This window comes from Podarcis melisellensis (genome assembly GCF_964234715.1).
Source record: "Podarcis melisellensis genome assembly, chromosome: 9".
Taxonomy (NCBI): Eukaryota; Metazoa; Chordata; class Lepidosauria; order Squamata; family Lacertidae; genus Podarcis; species Podarcis melisellensis.
In genome coordinates this window covers 35,146,923-35,166,098 of record NC_138541.1, presented here as the reverse complement: position 1 = coordinate 35,166,098, position 19,176 = coordinate 35,146,923, and the positions used below count along the sequence as shown (strand labels likewise).

General features: G+C 42.1%; 1 protein-coding gene and 1 long non-coding RNA gene across 6 annotated transcripts in view; one reads left to right on the top strand and one right to left on the bottom strand.

The window, feature by feature from the left end:
- Positions 1 to 601: 601 nt before the first annotated feature.
- Positions 602 to 15,989, bottom strand: SCOC (short coiled-coil protein). Of its 4 annotated transcripts, none has more exons than XM_081926270.1 (4): positions 15,786 to 15,989; positions 4,640 to 4,714; positions 4,467 to 4,550; positions 602 to 3,612 (listed from the first exon to the last, which is right to left on the bottom strand). In XM_081926270.1, exons 1-4 carry the CDS (start codon positions 15,847 to 15,849, stop codon positions 3,470 to 3,472), a joined length of 366 nt encoding a protein of 121 aa, XP_081782396.1. In that variant the 5' UTR covers positions 15,850 to 15,989; the 3' UTR covers positions 602 to 3,469. The 4 variants fall into 4 exon arrangements, with proteins under 4 accessions (XP_081782396.1, XP_081782397.1, XP_081782398.1 ...); XM_081926271.1 differs by having other exon boundaries at positions 4,640 to 4,711; positions 15,786 to 15,988; XM_081926272.1 differs by lacking the exon at positions 15,786 to 15,989 and adding an exon at positions 6,125 to 6,282 and having other exon boundaries at positions 4,640 to 4,711.
- Positions 6,715 to 19,176, top strand: part of LOC309378220 — a 33,137-nt gene continuing 20,675 nt past the window's right edge. The window contains exon 1 of one of the 2 annotated variants that reach the window (XR_014171879.1): positions 6,715 to 7,280. This is a non-coding gene — a long non-coding RNA (uncharacterized lncRNA). Of the gene's footprint in view, positions 7,281 to 7,621; positions 9,681 to 19,176 lie in introns of those variants that run through there. The other variant, XR_014171878.1, reaches the window with a different exon arrangement.

Here is a 19,176-nt window from a genome sequence, read left to right as displayed (position 1 = left end):
AATGGGCTCAGTAAATACACATCTGATGCTGCATCATTACTGAAACCAATAAGATATAGGTGGAAGACCAACTGAAGCCTCATGCAAGACTTGAATATCAGGAGTAGAATGTATGTTAATGAGTCATTTAGGGATCAGGTGGGCAGAGGGCATTCAGTGAATATATATCCCCAACAGCAAGAGCCCACAGTTTAGCAGAATTGCTGTATCAGGTAAGTATACTACTACTTGGGGGAAGATACTCATTCCTATAATTAAATGGTAGCAATGGTCACTATCATTTTCAAAATCCCAATGAGGCATTCCATATTAAACCTAATAATATGGACTAGCTATATGCATTATAGCACTAAGCTGTTAAAACCGTTTAAAGTGGTCCCTTGTGTCTAAAATACAAAGCAGACTGAAAATGGCAAAGGTAGGCACAAAGAGGACAGAAGGGCAGCTCTGATTTCTTACAGGAGCCTATTTTTTGCCTACTTAATGCAAACTACTAATGGTACAAAGAAAGTACAAAGAAGTGCTTCTAGCATACTACTTTACAACTATGGCACATGCTATAACTAGTAAAACTTTCAAAAAGATTCTATAACAGACCAAATGAGAGAAACTTGAAAGCTTTTATTTCATACAAGTTCCGAAATACAGCACAACTGTTAGTTTAACAAAGGCCACAGTAGTAAGGTTCTTTACAGTTACAACTATCTAGGACACCAAAATTCAGCATTACATTAACAATCTTCTACCCGATCATATCAAGATGGCACCTTCCCACACACTAATGTGGGAAGAAGTTCCTACAAAAAGACTAGGTGGTGTATTACTTGCTTGTGTACTACTTAGTAGTCCCTGCTAATCCTCAATTGCCTCTGGAAATGCAGATAACTGTGATGTCTAAAGCCCACTCGTGAGGAAGTCCTGAAAAAGCCTTGTCCCACACCAACCCAAAAGTTATCCAAAGCTCTGAAAAATCATATCTCTAATCACTACACCAAGTTACAGATTTCCTGACCTGTCCTTCATGGGAGCAATCCTCTCTTGCACCAGTTCCATACCTTCTCCAAATCCCTTCTCCGTTTCACATTTAACTACTGAGTTGAAAGAAATGGGTAGGGAAAAGAACTGTTGATTTATTTTCCAAGGTTCTTTTGCTTATTCAATGGCAAGAAAAAAATGTACACTTTCTAGAATACCTATTTGCAACAGAGGCTTGAATAAAGCCTTTATTGCTAAGAGAAGAAATAATCCTCAGCTTCTTACATATTCCAGCTCCTCCCTCCCCCCAAACTCAGTAAGGAGTTGGGGGAAAGAGGAAGTAAATTCTGAGCTGAAATTAGAGCGATCTGCATTAGTTGAGTTCGTTTACAACCCACCCTAACACTAAAACCACCAGCCTTGGCACTCTTCAAGGCTAAATTGTAACAGGCACATGCCACCTAAAGAGTTCACAATTTAGGTAGGGCTGTAGAACGGTGTGTTCCAAATTATGTTCTAACAGCCACAGATTCCTCAATGAGAAAAGCCATAATGCGGACAAGTTTCTTTAAAAGACAGTTTACCAGTTCTACAATGCACAGCTACAGAGGTGTGTCACAGGTAGCTTATATAGAGTGCTTGACTCAAGCACAAGCTAGGCTTGGTTATGCACCATGAAATATGTCCCATAATGCTCTCCAAAACAATTTCTATGTCAGATGCACAAAGGTTATTTGGCAAACAAGTCAATGTGTAAATGCCAAGTTGAAAAGCCACTTCCCTAGAGTGGACATCACATTCATCTGTTTAAATTTATCTTGCCTTGATTCTGCACTACACTCATTTTAGGAATGTTTTTACACTCTCTAGATTCTAAACCCTTGTTATGCCAGAGAAGGCTTTAATTCACTTTTGTCTATTAAAGTATGTCCAGTGATGGGGATGTTTTAGTTAGAATCTAATGCCTCAAATTAGGTTCCATTGTTTATAATACTGACAGCTGGAACTCAAAGACACTACTAGCTCGTGCTATATAACGGTGAATCCTGAAGGTAAGAATTATTCTGTGATGAGCTCAGACTTCTACTGGACATATAATCTCAGACAATATGCCAGCCTCCCCACAAAGAGAAAAGTGACCTGTTGCTTAGGTAAGAAATGAAATCTTCCCTTAAACCAGTAGTAAGGAAGCAGCAATAAGATTCCAAACAAAGCTAGAACTGACCCAAGTAGAAACTGTTTTATTCCACATAGCCCTGTCCCCTACCAGCTGAACTACCTAATCTGTCAACATGTGATGTCTGGCAACAGCAACATTTTATCAAAAGTATGAAGTTGTCATAATTTATCCACTTCATGTAATGTGTATTCACAGACATGAGACTGCTGCTATGCATACATGATAGTGATTAATTCGCTTGTTCATCCCACTACGTTGGCATATCCAAGTAAGCCTTGTTGAGCCTATGCAGAATGAATGGCTATGTCATAGGTTGAGAGTAACTTGGTGCCTTCTCCAACAACTGCTAATATTTCTTTAATATTTCAAAGGCACACTTCATGCTTTGAAAACCCCAAGTATTCTAATCCTGAAAGGCTGAACATTCTGTGTCAGCTAAATGCAGCAGTTAATGAAGATTATGCAGAAAAAGAACTATAGACTGCATCATGTTTAGTGAAAACTCTTAAATACCTACTAATTGTTCACAAAGATACTTCTGTTGAGCTTGTACCACTAATGACCATTGCAGCTGGCAGTTAAATTACCATGCTACTCGCTAATTTGTAAATAGGGGAGGACACTTTTAAGAGATTGCAAAACAATGAAGGCCAAGATGTGACTCCCTTTCCTAGCAATATAATTTAAAGCAGGGTGTGTTTTTTTAATGTTAACTTATCAGTTCTGAAAAGTTATGCAGGTATTGCAGTGGCTTTTCAACCATTCACAATTTTGCAAGCAGTTACCGGTATGTAATAATATTAAATCCTTCACTTGCTTTCAAAGCTAAGCTTTCGTGGTCTTATCTAGAAGAATGTAGAATGCCATTGAGGAGATGAAGGATGAGGAGTGTTACAACTTCTTTGGAGCCCAGGGAAAGTCATGCAAATAACTCATTCCAAATAAGGATTTTCACATCACTCTACACAACACTGTATTATTCTGCTAGTGAACAGTAGTACCACTGTAAAAATTAAGATATCTAAAGTACTTGGCAGCTTATGACATGTTTTGACTAACATAAAAGCCGAGTTGAAAACTCTTGCCTTCAAACTGTGTAATAAATATTTCCTCTACACTATCTCTGCACATTGTTGAAAGCTAACACGATAGACTTGCACTGCCCAGTTGTTCATTTAAAATTGTCTAGCACTGCCAATAAATCTTCAAATATTCAATGATGCTACAAACTAACTTAAGTCATGTAGCCATATGCAATTTTTAAATTAAACAAAAGCAGCAGCAATATAATGTTACAGATTGGTTACCAGTGGCTTACTTTCGTTTGCTTTTTGTGTCAGTAGTCTGAAAAACACTAGAGGCAGACATGAGATTTTCTATATATTGTCCAAGAACTTGATTTTCTGATTTCAGTTTCAGATTTTCTTCTTTAACAGCATCTACTCTTGCAGACAGATCTGGAAGGACAAGGTGAATTTTAGAAGCAAATCACAACATCAGCTCTACTCTGAGTTTTAACTAAATGGTAGAAATAGTCACATGAAAAGAAAAGCCCATTATAAAGACATTCTGTATAGTGAAAGTTTATCCAATGCTTTCCAATAAAATGTTCTTAAAACACGCAGTAACCCAGTGTCAAATTTAGTCCCTGCCCCAAGCAAGCCTCCTAGGAAAAGCATTCCAGAGTCAGGGTGCCACATGCATTGCAGTTATTTAAATGGAACATTATTAGAGCGTGAATAACTGTGGTCAACCTATCTCTGTCCAGGAAAGGCTGTAGCCAACGTATCAGTGCTAGTAGATAAATATCAGTGTAGACGAAAAGCGCTTCATGTCTCAAGAGGCCATTCAGGCCTCTTTTAAAAGGGGTTGGGTCTAATAACATCCCTAGGCTATAAACCCGGTCCAAAACCTGCCCTGATACAGTTGATCCCACTAACCAACAGCATCGGCAACTTATCAGGAATTACCATCATCTAGACTATTCACACTTCCACAGCTTCATCTGAATTTAATGAAAACAAGAAATAGAGCTGAGAGACATCAGCTTACTGATGATACTGTGTTCCAAACCCCAGATGACCTTACTCAACAGTTTCATGTACATGCTGAACAAAATACACTTTCTGGACTGCACCCATAGTCACAATGTGAAACCCCTTGTTGGCTTCTATGCTCCACCAGATTTAACAGAATTTGCAGGAACATCTTCTTAGCTCAATCAGAACTGCAGTCTGTATCAATGATAAGTTTCTATCCTTAAAGTAATTCTGCATGTAGATAGGTTAATCTTCTGAATTAAGAAACTAACCTTCAAGTGTATGCTGGAGTTCCAAAACTTGATTAATAAGTCGTGTTTTTTCTTCCAATTCCACTTGATTTTCAGCCTCAACAGCTGTAAAAAAGAGATACTCTTTAGTGCAGCCAAGTACAGTATTACAATGCACAAAAGGGAAAACATTAAGTTGAAAAAATGCTTTATACCATCCATATCCGCATTCATCATCGTTGAACAGATCCAATCCACTGGTGAATCTTGTACTTCAGAAATGTACTCTGCTTAAAGAAGATAAAATTTTGTCAACGGTATGTACAAATGCAGAACCAGGTTTTTTAGTTGAATATTTTAGAAGGGTAGCATTTGTTATCTAAACTTCAATGTGAACAGCAACCGACAAAACATTCCTGTGAAAATAGACAAATCTGCTTTTGTCTTCTTTTTTAAAAAAGTAGTAAAATTGAACTTTTCCAGAAAAAGGAAGCAAAACAATATTCCTAAGGAAGACACAACAGTTATTTTTCCAGCAGCAGCCAAATCTGCCACATTTTGCACACCAATATCAACTGCACCAGCCTATTTCAACATTCTTGGGACACACTTTGCAATGTGATATATGCTTTGAGCATCTTTGTTAATAACTGATCAGGTAGGCATCTTTTGAGTGACTGTTGGCTACTTCTGTCAGCAATTTAAAACATACCTCTCCATCCAAGTTTTCTTGGACTATTAATACTGGCTCTTGGCATCTCTGGTTTCTATAACTGATAGGATGTTTCATTGACTTTCATTGACTCAAGCCTATTTACGTTTTTATACTGTTTGATTGCAATAAAGCTTCTAAATGTTTACAAAAAAATTAAACATTGAAATAATCCATAAAACATGTGGCTCTTATATGTTGTTGATGTTTAACTGTTCTGAAAGCCATCTTGGTGTTTCCCTGAAATGAAAGGCAGAATGCAATTTGTTTTATTAATAATCTTTTAAGTTATGCATATCGATTGTTAACTTCAGGTGGTGGTCTGGGGTCCCACACTATTGGGTGCAATGTAATTTTGTACAGGGTGAGTCCTTTAAAAGAGGCCCGGTGGATACAGAGTACACATGTTCCACGGGGCCTCTTTTAAAAGACTCACGCTGTGTGTTGTCTATAAGCGCACCTCACAGCGTCCTATAGTACCATAACATTTCATATGCACATCTTCGAAGAAACTCATAGTTTTAATGCTGTATATTTCTGCTCTACAGGGGTGCATTCCCTATTGCCAGGCAGGTGAAAGGAGAGAGAGCCATCCTTAAACAAGAAATGGATGGCGATTATTAACGTCAGGAGATGTTGGGTCCCTCATAAGCAAGGCTGGCATTTGAGAGAGGCTTGTTCATTTTCATTCCACCCACAACGCCTCGGTAGGAGGCAACGTCGCTGCTACCGGAAAGGCGGAGAACCCAGCGCTCCAGAGCTTTCTCTTGCGCGCTCCCCAGAAGAAGAAGAAAAAGCACCACCCAGCAACCCCCCCAAAAACCCAGATGAGATGCTGCATCCTGAAAACGGAGCCTGGGAGGAGGAAACCCTCCCCCTGCCAGCACATCCCCTCCACACACCGGTCGCCTCGCCCTCCCAACCCGCAAGCAGGGAGCCCCGCCTCCCGCTCAGGTCCCCAGGTAAAGGAAGCGCGCGCGCTACTCACCTCTCCCCCACCTGCCCAGGTTGCCCTCGGACCCCAACCCTCGCCTAGTTCAACAGCGGCCAACTGCGACTGCGCAGCTTCTCCTTCGCCCGGCCGGCAGCGCACGCGCTTTGCTCCATGAAAACAACCGGCGGGGAAGGGAGGGGGAGGAGGCAGGAGGGAGACGGAGGGCTTAAAGGGAGAGAGACGGCCCAGCCAGCCATCGAATCACAGCAAACGAAAGCGGACGTCCCTTCGCGAGGCAGCCAATAAGCGGAGGGAGACATCGGCAGACGCTTCCATCGGCTGTGGGGGCGGAGTCTCTTCGCCTTCGCCGGCCTGCTTCAGCAGGGCGGAGTAGTAAACAGGGATGACCGGGGCAGACGCCTCCCATCGCTAATCCCTTCTCTCCCCCACCCCTGCTGTCCCTCAAGTCGTGGGTCTGAATGAAGGCTTTAATTCATAAGAGAGCAGAGCGGCACCGGCTGCAAAAAACAACAACACACGTCCCAAACGGCGCTGCTTTCCCAGGGCTGCGTCATAAGCACCTCCCGCTCCAGTTACAAGACATCTTTCCGCAACCTGAAGAAACACTTTTTGAGACAGAACCTCCCACTGCCGTGCTCTGAAGCCAAAAATGCTTGTTCCTATTTTGTAACTGCATCTATCTCCCACATTTCCTGTAGTGAGGTCGAGGTGGGGGACGTGGTTTTCCCCTGCTTTTCATGGTATCTTTCACCTGGTTAGGTGAAAGAGATAGTGAGGGACTGACTTAAGGTTACCCAAGGAGCTTCGTGGCTGAGGGGAGATTTGAAACCTAGTCTGGGTCCTAGTCCGAGGCTGTAATCACATTTATTTCCCACTCTTCTCCTAGAGGGCTTTGCCTCACCTTTAATCGTCACAACAACATGGTGAGAAGGACCAAGGCTGAAACCACTTTTCTGAGTCGCTCATATTTATTTCCTACTCTCCAGAGTGCTTTGCCTCACCTTTAATTGTCGCAACATCATGACCAAGGGCTGCAACCCTACAGACAGTTGGGTCAAACTGAGTGCTGTGGCACTTTTGAAGGAAGCATTGCAAGAAACTAGCTAGAAGAGACTAGAGAACAAATGCGAAGTTTGTTCCTTATGCAGATTTTATTCGTAGGATAAGAAGAATAAACAAAGCAAAACAGGTAAGCCTAAGGCCCTTTTCAGTTGCCTCTATGTGGCAGCAGGGTTAGACTCCTGACAGCCGAGATGCAACACAGCTCAAGCGCTGTGATGGGATTCTCTTTTCCAGAAACAGGTCGCATCTTTCCTTTATGTACTGCCTTACTATGCTGCTTAAGTTAATTGATGCTCAAGTAATTAGCCTGTTCCTTGGTTTACATTCACATGACCTTGAGGATGTTCTTGCAAGGCCAGGAGAGTATCCCCAATAATCATGTGGTCACCTGAATGGACTAGGACCAGATGGACTTCAATGGTTGGCATGCAGCCACTATCCAGTACTAAGAAGGTTCCTATGACACTCTCTTGGCATAACTTCTACATAGCAACAAGAGATGGAATTAACTCCTTGGCGGATTCAGGCCCATACCTAGGCATGAATTTGGCATGGGAGGAGCAATTGTTAGGCACCACCTAAACCCTTATTGAAATCACAGTGGTCTTCCATGATGTTGCAATACAAGGGATGGATACCTTTTTCTGACCAAGGGCCACCCATCTTCCAAGGGCCACATGCCAGTGGTGGCTAGGGCCAGAGGTAAAAGCGTACAAAACAGTAAATGCTAATTTTACCTTTTTCCCAGTAGGCTAGTTTCTACACACACACACACACACTCACCCCTCCCATTTCCCCCCAACCCTGAGGTTCCCCACTCCATTATACCAACATGGAGTACCAGAGGGAAGATTTCTAGGGCAGTACAGCCCTGTGCTTCAATAGGTTAGTAAAGGGTTGGGAAAAGATGCTGAGCTCTCAGTTACAGTGCTAGCGAGGCTTAATGGATGGAGAGAATAAAAAAGCTATTTGGCTAAAGGGTTTTAATACAGTAATTAACTGCTTCTTTGAAGGTGTCTTAGTTTAATATTAATAGTTGAATATAAGCTTTTGATATTTAAAGTGTCAGGAACAAGTTAGCATGGTATGTACTCGTTTAAACCTAGCAATATGATTTTAAAGTAACCAGATAAGCGTATGCACTTAAATCATGTAATGTGGCATATAAATGTAAATGCCTTTGTTACATTCATCTGTGTTTGTACTATGCCTGCACCCCACAGTTTCTGGGTCAGTGGTAAGTTAAGGGTTCAGAGGGAATAAGAGAGATTGAATGGTGAAAGTGACACAGATGTAGGTCACCCTGTGCTGTGGGAGCTGAATTTTCTTACTATTGTGTGAGTGATGAAATACACTCCCTTCTCTACACAGTGCTCAACCTCAGGATATCTATAGAACCTTCTACACTGTAATGTACGAAAACGGCTGTTGTAAGGTGTGGTGGTGTAAGGCATGGGGCTTATCTTAGAGGTGTGGAGCCTGTGTTCCTCAAGGTGTTGTTGGACCAGTCATCAGAACATGCATCATCCCTGACTATTGGCTGGGGCTGGTGGGAGTTCAAGTCCAAAAGCATCTGCATGGTCACAGGTTTTCAAGCCCTGTTTTTTCAGCAAACTAGCTAATTTTCAACACTCCTCTCTGCAAACTCACAACTTAGCAAATGTATAAATTCTTATACCAGAAACACTTGCAAAATACATGTCAAGAAATGCTGGTGGTTATACTGGTACTTATCAGGATAAAAACAATATGAATATACCAATATATTTATTTTTTAAAAGAGTATATTGTTTCCCTATAGACATGTTTCATTGAGGAACAAAATTTCAGGCGGAATGAAAAGAGAAATGTTGAAAATATACCGAGGAACTAATAAAAAGGGCAGAGTTAGGGAGACCTCTGCTGTCTAGAGAGGGGACTTGCAAATGCTTTTTTTCTGATAAATAATTTCAGTTGTTTCCAGTATGTAGAAATGTATTTGTGGCCCCAGTTCTATAAATCCCACAGTGGTATGACAACTTACACCCCTGTCCCAAATTAACACATATCATGCCAAATTATTTCTGTGGGTTTAGGTGGGCCTAAAACAGTTTTCTCCACTGCTACACCACAAACTGCTTTTGAAACTGAGGTGTCAGTGGTGCAGTGAGATTACTTTAGACTCTGGACTCTTATGATGTCTCTCTCTTTAGCAGGCCATGTGTACTGATTTACTTACTTAAAAATGTGGTCAGCCAGCCATGCTACATTTGGAGAGCCTCCTGGTCATTCTGCTGGACCAGTAGGGCTCTGATGGCACCATAATGAGGTGCATTGGAACTATGGCATAGTGGTTTGCTAGTGAAATTTTAAAAGAAGTTCTTTGACTCCTAGCCATTGCTTGGAAATAGGTTTGCACTGATTTCATTGGAACTTAGATCCAGATTAAGATGTCTAAGATTGCAACCTTGTACAGCTGAACATTTTTATAACCCTCTTTGTGAAGGCTATTTGTATGTACTAGCCTCTGGAGAACTGAATGTATGGGGTAAGTGATGTAACTTTCTTCAACCCTTCTTTTAACTGTAAGACCTGTGTTTTCTTTCAGGTAGGGAGTTTATGCACTTCTAGTTATCAGAAATTTCCTTACTCCCATTTATCTAGAACAGGGATGGGGTGCTAGAGCTGATTTACAGGCCAGATTATTATCCCCCCCCCCCGACTCCTCACGATCCAGGTTTGGCAGGTGGGCAGATTGATACCCACCTGTCAGTTACCTGATATCAAAATGACACCAAGCTATCTTTTTTGCCCATAGGCATCTTCAGAAGCCCCTTTCAAAGTGCAAGCGAGGAGGGAGGCTACGTCTTGGCTGAGCCCAGTTAGCATGACTTTTCAGAAGCATTTGCTATTATGTATGTCTGTCAGTCTCACTCCTGGTGTAAAGTGCAGTGCAATCAATGGCTCAAGCTGGATAAGGAAGATTGGTTAAGGACACCACAATACTCTACAGCACTCCTGTCAAACTAGTAGGCAGTTACCTAGTAGAAAATATATGGCCCACTTAATATTACACATTAAGTAGTGCAGCAGAAAAGCTATGTAGATGGAAATTCCCTTTGGAGTTTTTGTTTTATGCCACTTCCAACAGTTTATAAATATATAAGCAATTCAATATATGAAAGGATTTACATTTGATCCTCACCCTTTCTGTCATACAGATAATATAATTAGAGCTGCTTCAAGCTGTTTGCCTTCAGAAAAGGCCCTTTTAAAACCTACATAATCCTTTTAAATCCCTGCAAACAGGCATCCAGTTCTGTAGCTGTGACTTTGGAACTGGTCTGTGACATTCTCCCATTGGCTAGTGAAATGTTGCTAGAATGAAGGAAATCTGTTTCTCCCCCTATGAGATGGCTTGCTTCACTGGTTGCTAAACCAACTTAGCAACCAAGAGGTCATTTTAGGCTTCTGGCCATTGAGCTACTTCTGTGATATTGTCAGAGCACGCCAGTTTCCCTGTTTCCAGTTCATTTCATTAAGGACTCAAGGAAAAGACAATAGTTGCACTGAATATTGCTGGACTGCATGTCAGTGATGGGTTGGTGAAAGAGGCATAAGTGAGTGGAGCAACAAATGTAAATTTTACCTTTGTACAGTAGGCTATTTTGTGTATACACTCATACACTCCTTGGTGTCCTGCACCCAGGCAACCAAGAGACATTATTAGAGTTGAAGGAAGCATTCCAGTCAGGCAAAAACATTCATGGAGGGTGTAAAGCAGGGCTGGCGAGGGCTGTGGCTGGAGAGAGCCCCAAGAGTCACATGATGGGGGAAACAAAGGGCTGCATTTGACCCCCAGGCCTGAGACTCTCTACCATTGTTCTAAACTCTAAAGGACAGAAGCATGCTGACAATCGTCTAAGTTGCTCAGCAAAGGTAGAAACAGCTTCTCTAGTAAATCCAGTTGAAAAGAATATGAGATCAGCATACTAGGTTTATGCCAACATTCTGCGTTACCATTGCACTGCTGTAACTGCTTTGCTAGTGGTAAATGGCCAGTGCAAAAGGAGAATCAACAAAACTGGGCAGGGCAGATGCAGAGTTTAATCAAAATTGTATGCTCACTCAGAGCTCTGTCTCCCCAGAGCAGAGGGAGGCTATACCAACAAAAGGTACAGGATAAGCGAAAACACCAGAAGCAGAGAAAGTGGAGAGTCCATGCAACTGCATGTGCCTCCAAGTCTCCCAGCACCAGCCTGACCACATCAGAAGATGAAATTTTAACTAGTTCAACAGCCAGCCATGCTGCAACACTAGGAATATGCACACCATTGAGGTAGTAGCCAATCATGACACAGCACAATAATTTCAAGTACACTGTGGGGAAACCAAGATGGGGGCATCAATGGGCTCTGAGTCTCCTGTTGTCTCTAAACAATGGGAAGGATTAAAATAAATGGGGGAAAGGTGAAATGCTGCCCAGCCTGTGGATAAGTCTGTTGCCATTGTCATAAGATGATGAACGACTGAAAAAACATAAGCATAAATAGGTAGGAAAGGGGGACCTGGTAGGTCAATGGCTGCTGGGATGCCAGAGTTGACCCATGGAAAGAAAAAAGTAAAGGTGTAGTCTTCACGACTACTTTTTCCCATGCCCTTTAAAGGCTTCACGTACTTCATTGCTGCATTAGGTTGCTATTAAAGGCACAGATACAAGGCCAGTTGAAAATATGGTAATCCTACTCTATCACTCTTTTCATAGAGAAAATCAATATAATATAGTTATAATTGTATGAGCACTACACTGAATGTAATATTTTATAAAGCAGCTCATCAAGAGATTAATGCCCTGTCAGTGTTGCTTAAAGAAAATTAAGAGAATTCACTCTGCTTCTGGAATGACTTAAAAATTGCCATTAGTAATGTACTGCTCATTTACGTGTTCATTAAGACATTATATAGTTAGCTCTTTCACTTGAGCTATATGGATTTTCATATTACAATCTTACAAAGAGATTTTTTTGAAGAGCAAGGCACCAGGAGCCCAGAAGTCAAAACTGACTGAAGTGTAAATATGAAACAGTGCTAGTTCATTTATTTTTCTCTTGATTATTTTCTTATATTTCTCTGAAAGTGCAATCCTATATATGAAAGAAGTAAGTCTCACTGAGTTCAGTGGGGCTTGTTCCCAGGTACTGTATAAGATTGATTTTGGCAGAGCAATTTTAATCTCTGGCTGGGAGAAGTGGGACAAGGCAGGGCAGAACTGCCACATTCAAAGCCCAGACTCTCCATGTGTCCCTATTTTCCAGGGATGCCCCTGATTTAGAGAAGGAATCCCAGTTTCTGATTTGATCCTGGAATGTCCTACTTTTCCTTAGGATGTCCCTATTTTCATTTGAGAAATGTTGGAGGGTATGGAGTTATCTGACCCCTAAGCCATCTGAAGGCAATCCTTTATAGGGAAGGTTTTTATGTTTAATGTTTTATTATGTTTTTATATGTGTTAGAAGCTGCCCAGAGTGGCTGGGGCAAAACAGTAAGATGTGTGAGGTATCAATAGTAAAATTATCATTATGGAATGCTACGTCCCTATTTTCATCAGAGAAATGTTGCAGGGTATGAAAGCCCTTACTGGCCAGGGTGGAAGGCAACTCCTTAGTGCCAAAGGAGCTCAGGAGGCCCCTTAGCAGCTGACATGGCTAGAGGAAACAGCTTGGATTCAAAGCACTTGCTCCAGTGATTTAAATCCAATCCACTTTCTCAGGAGAATGAAAAAAATACACCTTTAAAAACTGATAATTGTTTTCTTTATAGAAGAAGATGAATTTATTCAAGGTGCTTCCTCCAATTCATTGAATACATTTATATTTTTTCTGGGAATAAAGCAGTGCTCCATTTTTTAAAAGAGCATTTTCTCTCTCTTGAGAAACCACTCTGTATTCAACAGCTTTCTCTGAAAAGGGGGAAATGCTTCATTTTTAGGAGAATTTCCCCCTCTGCAGAGGCTTCCGAGTTCCATGTAACTGATAATCTCCTGACTGTTGGTTACAGGGAGTTTACTTGTGGGCACACTTCTAGGGCCGATCAGATGATTGGTACTGAAAACTTGTCCTCAAAGGAGGTCTCCATAACCGACAATCAGTTGATTGGCAGTTACAGCTACCTCCTTTGAACATAGACAGGTATCAACCACCTTGCCGCATTATGGTGTCAGGTGATTGACAGATGAATGGTCTCACCCACCTGTCAATGTTGACCCTAGCGGGGAGTGGGGAGATTTGTCCCACCAGGCAGATCCAGTTACCCACTCCAGGTGTAGACAGTACTGAGTTAGGTGGTCCAATATTTGAATCAGTATAAGGCAGCTTCCTGTGTCTAATCCTGTGCTCATCTTGGGTCCGCTGCACCCCACCTCAACCCTATAATGTTCCAGTTTGGGACACTACACTGTCAGAAACGCTATCAGTAGTAGCATATCATCCACCACACTTTCTGCAGCCACAGTGGAGGCCTCTGCAGTGGCCAGCATGTGACCATATCCACTATATCCTTCCCTCTCCAGCAGCAACAGTCAGTGGTTAAGGACTACACTCTAGCCAGGTATTAATGGTATCATAACCTGATATTATCATCTGCCTATGAGAACAGCATGTTTTATAGCACAGTGATAATTAGCCATAGTTAATGTATTCCAGGTTCTAATTAAAATTTTCTAAAGCCAGCTGTCATTGCTTTCAATAGAAATGAGAGGCATAATCAGGACTGGTAAAGACTTTCTGGTAAAGATATTCATGCACTTTAGCATGAATATCTGCAATATACCACAGTTGCATCGACAGAAGCTCTGTGTGATGTTGCCCGTCATATAGCAGGCAAATAGTATAACCTATCACTTCTGGGGGGCACTTTTAGAGCTTTTATTGCAGATACATTTTCTGCATTGGGCAACTTTCCACCATGTGCATCCTGAGAGATAGTCATTTATTTAACCATAGTACAGGTTCAAGAGGAGTCAGAATGCAGAGGCAGATCTAGGGGAGTACAATGGTCACACTGGGCACTGAGCCAAGAGTGATGTCGAAGTGAAGGTGAGAGGCTGGGGGGGCACTGAATTTTGGTGTCACAAAGTGACTCCAAATTTTGGTGACACCAAAGTTTGAAAGCCCAAGTCTGCCACTGTGGAATTATGCATACATTTTGCTCTTTTGGGGGGGGGGTGCAAAAGTGTCTAATTGCCTTGCTGAGGAACTTCCTATGAATCATTGGTATTTAGGCTATAGTATCTCTAAATTCGGGATGCAGGTGGCGCTGTGGGTTAAACCACAGAGCCTAGGACTAGCCGATCAGAAGGTCGGCAGTTTGAATCCCCAGGATGGGGTGAGCTCCCGTTGCTCAGTCCCTGCTCCTGCCAACCTAGCAGTTCAAAAGCACGTCAAAGTGCAAGTAGATAAATAGGTACCGCTTCAGCGGGAAGGTAAACGGTGTTTCCGTGCGCTGCTCTGGTTCACCAGAAGTGGCTTAGTTATGCTGGCTACATGACCCGGAAGCTGTACACCGGCTCCCTTGGCCAATAAAGTGAGATGATCGCCACAACCCCAGAGTCGTCCGCGACTGGACCTAATGGTCAGGGGTCCCTTTACCTTTATCTCTAAATTCAAAGTGCCTGACATTTCTATAGTCTACTTTTTATATTCAAATCTATCAGGTGACCTTTGAGAACAGTGATGCTCTACTGCACATCCACAAGCAAGAAGAATAGTCTGGAATGGTATACTACTGGAAGCATTTCGGCCTGCCCCTACCATGTCTTAATGTGGATTTTGAACCCCTTATGCCTCTTTTAATTCTTCCTCATCCATGCAGCATTGTCCTCCAACTACTGTTGTCCCATACTTCCTTCTCCCTAAACAGTGGCGTAGCGTGGGTTGTCAGCACCCGGGGCAAGGCAAGTAATTTGTGCCCCCTAACCCGTGGATTTGCGCCCCCTAACCCTAACCCCCAGATGTTGCGCCCGGTGCGGCCGGCCCCCCTGCACCCCCCACGCTACGCCACTGTCCCTAAACCTAGAGAGTTCCTGTACTTTGAAAATCCATAGGAGAGCTGGGGAATATCCGGATTTAGGAAGTGTGGGACAGCAGTAATTGAAGGAGAACGCCACTAGGGCGTGGAAGAATTAAGAGAGGTACAAGGGATTCAAAATCCACTTTGAGCCAAAACATGGACTAATTTGTCAGGGGCAACAGAGGGTAGATTTTTTAATTCAACAATAGCAACTGAATTTTCCAAAACAGTATTATCATTATTTTAGAACACTCTCCCTTTAATACACACCACATACCGGTATGCCTATTTTGAAGCTCAGTTGCAAACCACTCTGAGAACTTCATAGTCAAAAGTATGGCATATCTCAGTGCCATAATAAATAAATAAATGCCTGTGACAATCCCACGCCTTTACAAAGCCATCATCAAAGTTTACTCCAAATGCTTTATAAAAATGCAAGTCCAGAAACTAATGATTAACAAGAGATGTGCATTGTTATGTGTGAACACACATTCATGTAACAGAATGGATATCCTGAAAGGCTAAATATATTTTTAGCCCTTAGGTCGTACAGGTTTATAACAAGCCACCTATGTTCCCTTACCTGAGTCATCAGCCAAGGAAATATTAGTAAAGCTGTCATCCTCCTCTTCCAGAGAACCTTCCATTTTGTTTCAGTGAGTTTTTTAAAATTTCAGGAGTGCGTTAAAGAGAAAGCAGCATATCCTATTTTCCTCTTGTTAAATCTTTAATGATTCCACCCACCCACCAGAGGCTACTTGATCCTTGCACTAAAAACGAAACACTTCTTGTTCTTACTAACAACAGCATGCTTGTGCACGGAAGGATCGCTGCAACCCTGAGCTGCCTCCCGGAAACGGCTATGGTACAAAAGTTAAATAGTTACAAGTTGCAACGCCTTACGCCAATAGGTGCTGAGTAATCACCATTGTTTCAGTTTTGTACTGTATTTTCTCTCGGAGGGAATAATGAAAGAACCAGGTATACATGGGCCACTTGCTGTTCAGCTCAGGAAACAGGCAGATGTGCCATTCAGAATCTGAAAATTAGAAGCCCAAAACACACTTAGAAAGGTGTATAATTTTATTTAGTGACACAACAAATTTAGTGTGATCCTATGCACATTAACTTGGAAATAAATCTAACTGGGAACTTGTGGGAAGACATTTTCTTAGGTGTATAGATGAGTTTGCAAGAGAGAAGGCCTGTGATTCGTGTAGTGCTTGATCTGTGATGGCTCAAGTCTGAACTAGACATTTCACTTACCAGAGATAATTCTCTGTTTTCATATAATATTAATGTTGTATCATGTGCAGTTGGCATGTTGGGTTCCTGGCTTTCCATCTTAGGAGTCACGGCCACCTTAGCAAAGTACCATCTGATGCCCCCTCCCCACATTAGTTCCCTGCCCACCAACCTCACTAGCTATGGGCTTACCTGGAAGCAGTGGTAGGTAGCTGGGAAGTCATTTCAAGTTCCATCGCAGTTCCTGGATAGCCAGGACATTTTTCATATTGGGATTCATCTGAATCCAGTGCACAACCCTACCAATTACCCTCTCCAGCTGCATCCTCTCGTGATCATCAAATTGTGCTTGGGCATTCCCCTGAGCATTAGCATCAATTTTTCAAGGTGTGTATGTATTTGCAATAGGCAGGTATGCCAGAAAAGTTCCAAAGTTGCCCTTTGGCTCACATACAATGCATTTAATTTTGTTCTGAACTCCTAACCCTAAGTAAAAAATCATGTAAGATTTAATTAACACTTGTCAATACCTTTTAAAATAAGTACCGGTATTCAGCCTCATAAAATAGAGCACAGTCTGCATGTAATTTTGTGTGCTTCATTCTGCAAAGCCAACACAAGCACAAAACCTTAATATCCATTGGGCTAAAGTGTCTAAATAATCCTGTTGACATATAAATATATTTGTCTTTGGTTAAACTATATGCCTGTAGAACTACAGGATATGTACTGTTTGAACTCTATAGATCTTATCTAAAATGTTTAATTAATATTCCTTGCCACTATCAATAGTTTTCTATTATTTGTGCCATCTGGCTTCTCTCTGGTAGGTAATTGAAATGAATGAAATGTATTGGCTCCTTATAAACTAGATTAAATTTTGCCGAGTGAACACAGGGCCTCTTAGCCTTCCTCGCTTTATCAGCAATGTGGCAATGGATACTATAAAATAAATGCAAATATATACTTGTACATATAATGGGTTGTATCCAACTAACAGCACTAACCAAACCCAAGATCTCACCAGGATGAGAGAATTCAAATTCAACAGATCTTGATATTTGCTGTCTGAACCTCAGATATCATGCGGTAAGGTCGGCCCTCACCCTGCATCAACCAGGGGTCAGCCAGTGGAATTTAAACTGGTGGAATTTACATCAGCATCATACCTTTCAATGTTTTCAGACCCAAAACCAGGACATGTGTCTTCCAGGACATGCTCCAAAACCAGGACACGTGTCTTCCAGGACATGCGACCTGCACCTTGCTCTCACTCCAGAAAAGCACTTTTTTTCAGGGCAAGAGAGCAATGTGAGAGATCGCTGCAAGAAAAATGGTCGCTGTGATATTGCGCATAAAAATGGCGATATTCCATTTTTTTCTGGGGCACCTGGCAGGTATGCAGAAGAAATCCTAGAAAGGGGGCATTCTGTGTGAGGGGTGGGGGTAGCGCAGGGTAAAGAGAGACTTACACCTATTCCAAACCCTGTTCATCTCAGTCATGTGACCTAGAGACCAATCCTCAAAACTCAAGCCCATGCACACCTGCCAGAGCAGCCAGCAGCGTCCCCTCCCAGAAGCTCTTGAGCAGAGTTTAGAACAGGGGTAATTTATGCCAGAATACATTACACTGCCTTCCTATAGTTAGGATTGTTCTGTAGATTATACTCAGAGAAGAACCATAGAAATCAATTAACATTACTAACTTAAGGTGCAGTCTTAATCCTAGGTCTGCTGGGATCAGTGAACTAGGATCCAGTGGATCTCTGGATCAGCCAGCTGGTTCCCAGCTCAGCTGTGATCTGCCAGTATAATTCCCCCATCCCAGCTCAGCCAGGACCCAGCTTTCAGTAGGGATGCTTTCAATAAAACTGTCTTTTGGTATCTCCCCATGTATGCTGCATGTTCTTTGGGGTGTCTGCAGGCGTATCTTTGGGGTGCTTGTGAGTTGTGTGGACACAGGGTGTGCTGGTGTACTTCATGTGCACTTGTTTACCCAATCATCTGTTCTTGCATGTGGCTGTGGGTTTGGTGGAGCTTGTGATGGGCATGCCTGGAGTATGTGGTGTACAGTGTGTGCTGATTGGCTGCCTCTGGGAGCATTGCTAGGGGACCATTTGTGTGCTCTGTCCCCTATTTGTTTGTGCTGGCAATTTCAAGCCACTTTCCATAAGCTGTCTCTGAGAAGTCTCTCCATTCATACACAACTGATAAGGGCACTTAAGAACTCTCCTTTGTGTGTCAACAGGTGGGCTTGTCCCCATAGTAATGCTGCCTGAGCTAGCTCTCTGGGTTTTGCTGCCTTCTTTTCTCTCTGCTGGGCTTGGGCCAGCTTACCCAGCCTTTCTCAGGAGTTCCTGAACAGCATACTTTACACCAGATTACTTTAAGATGGCTTCCATTAGGATTGCTCCCTGTCCGTTAATTTCAGTGGGTCTACTCTGAATATGACTTAGTTGGAGACATTATTGTACTTATTCTTTGGTTTCTTTCTGATGCGTGATCTCATATTAGGGTAAGCCATCAGCAGTGAGGTAATCTTTCAGCACTTTAATGCTGGAATCCCCTTTTCATAATCAATAACGTTCAGTCTTATGTGCTGAACAAAGCAGCGCAGTAGCAATTCTCTTGGCACTTGAGAACTTGACACAATTCCTACTGTTCATTCAATTGTATGACTACTCTCATTTTTTAAATAAAATTGTGTATTAAGGAATTACATAAAATGA

Excerpts from the sequence above, each read along its gene's own strand:
- SCOC (XM_081926270.1), bottom strand. The coding sequence starts at position 15,849 with ATGGAAGGTTCTCTGGAAGAGGAGGATGACAGCTTTACTAATATTTCC. Across the intron at positions 4,715-15,785 it reads TTCCTTGGCTGATGACTCAG|CAGAGTACATTTCTGAAGTA; the intron begins GTAAGGGAACAT and ends ATCTTCTTTAAG. Across the intron at positions 4,551-4,639 it reads GATGAATGCGGATATGGATG|CTGTTGAGGCTGAAAATCAA; the intron begins GTATAAAGCATT and ends TCTTTTTTACAG.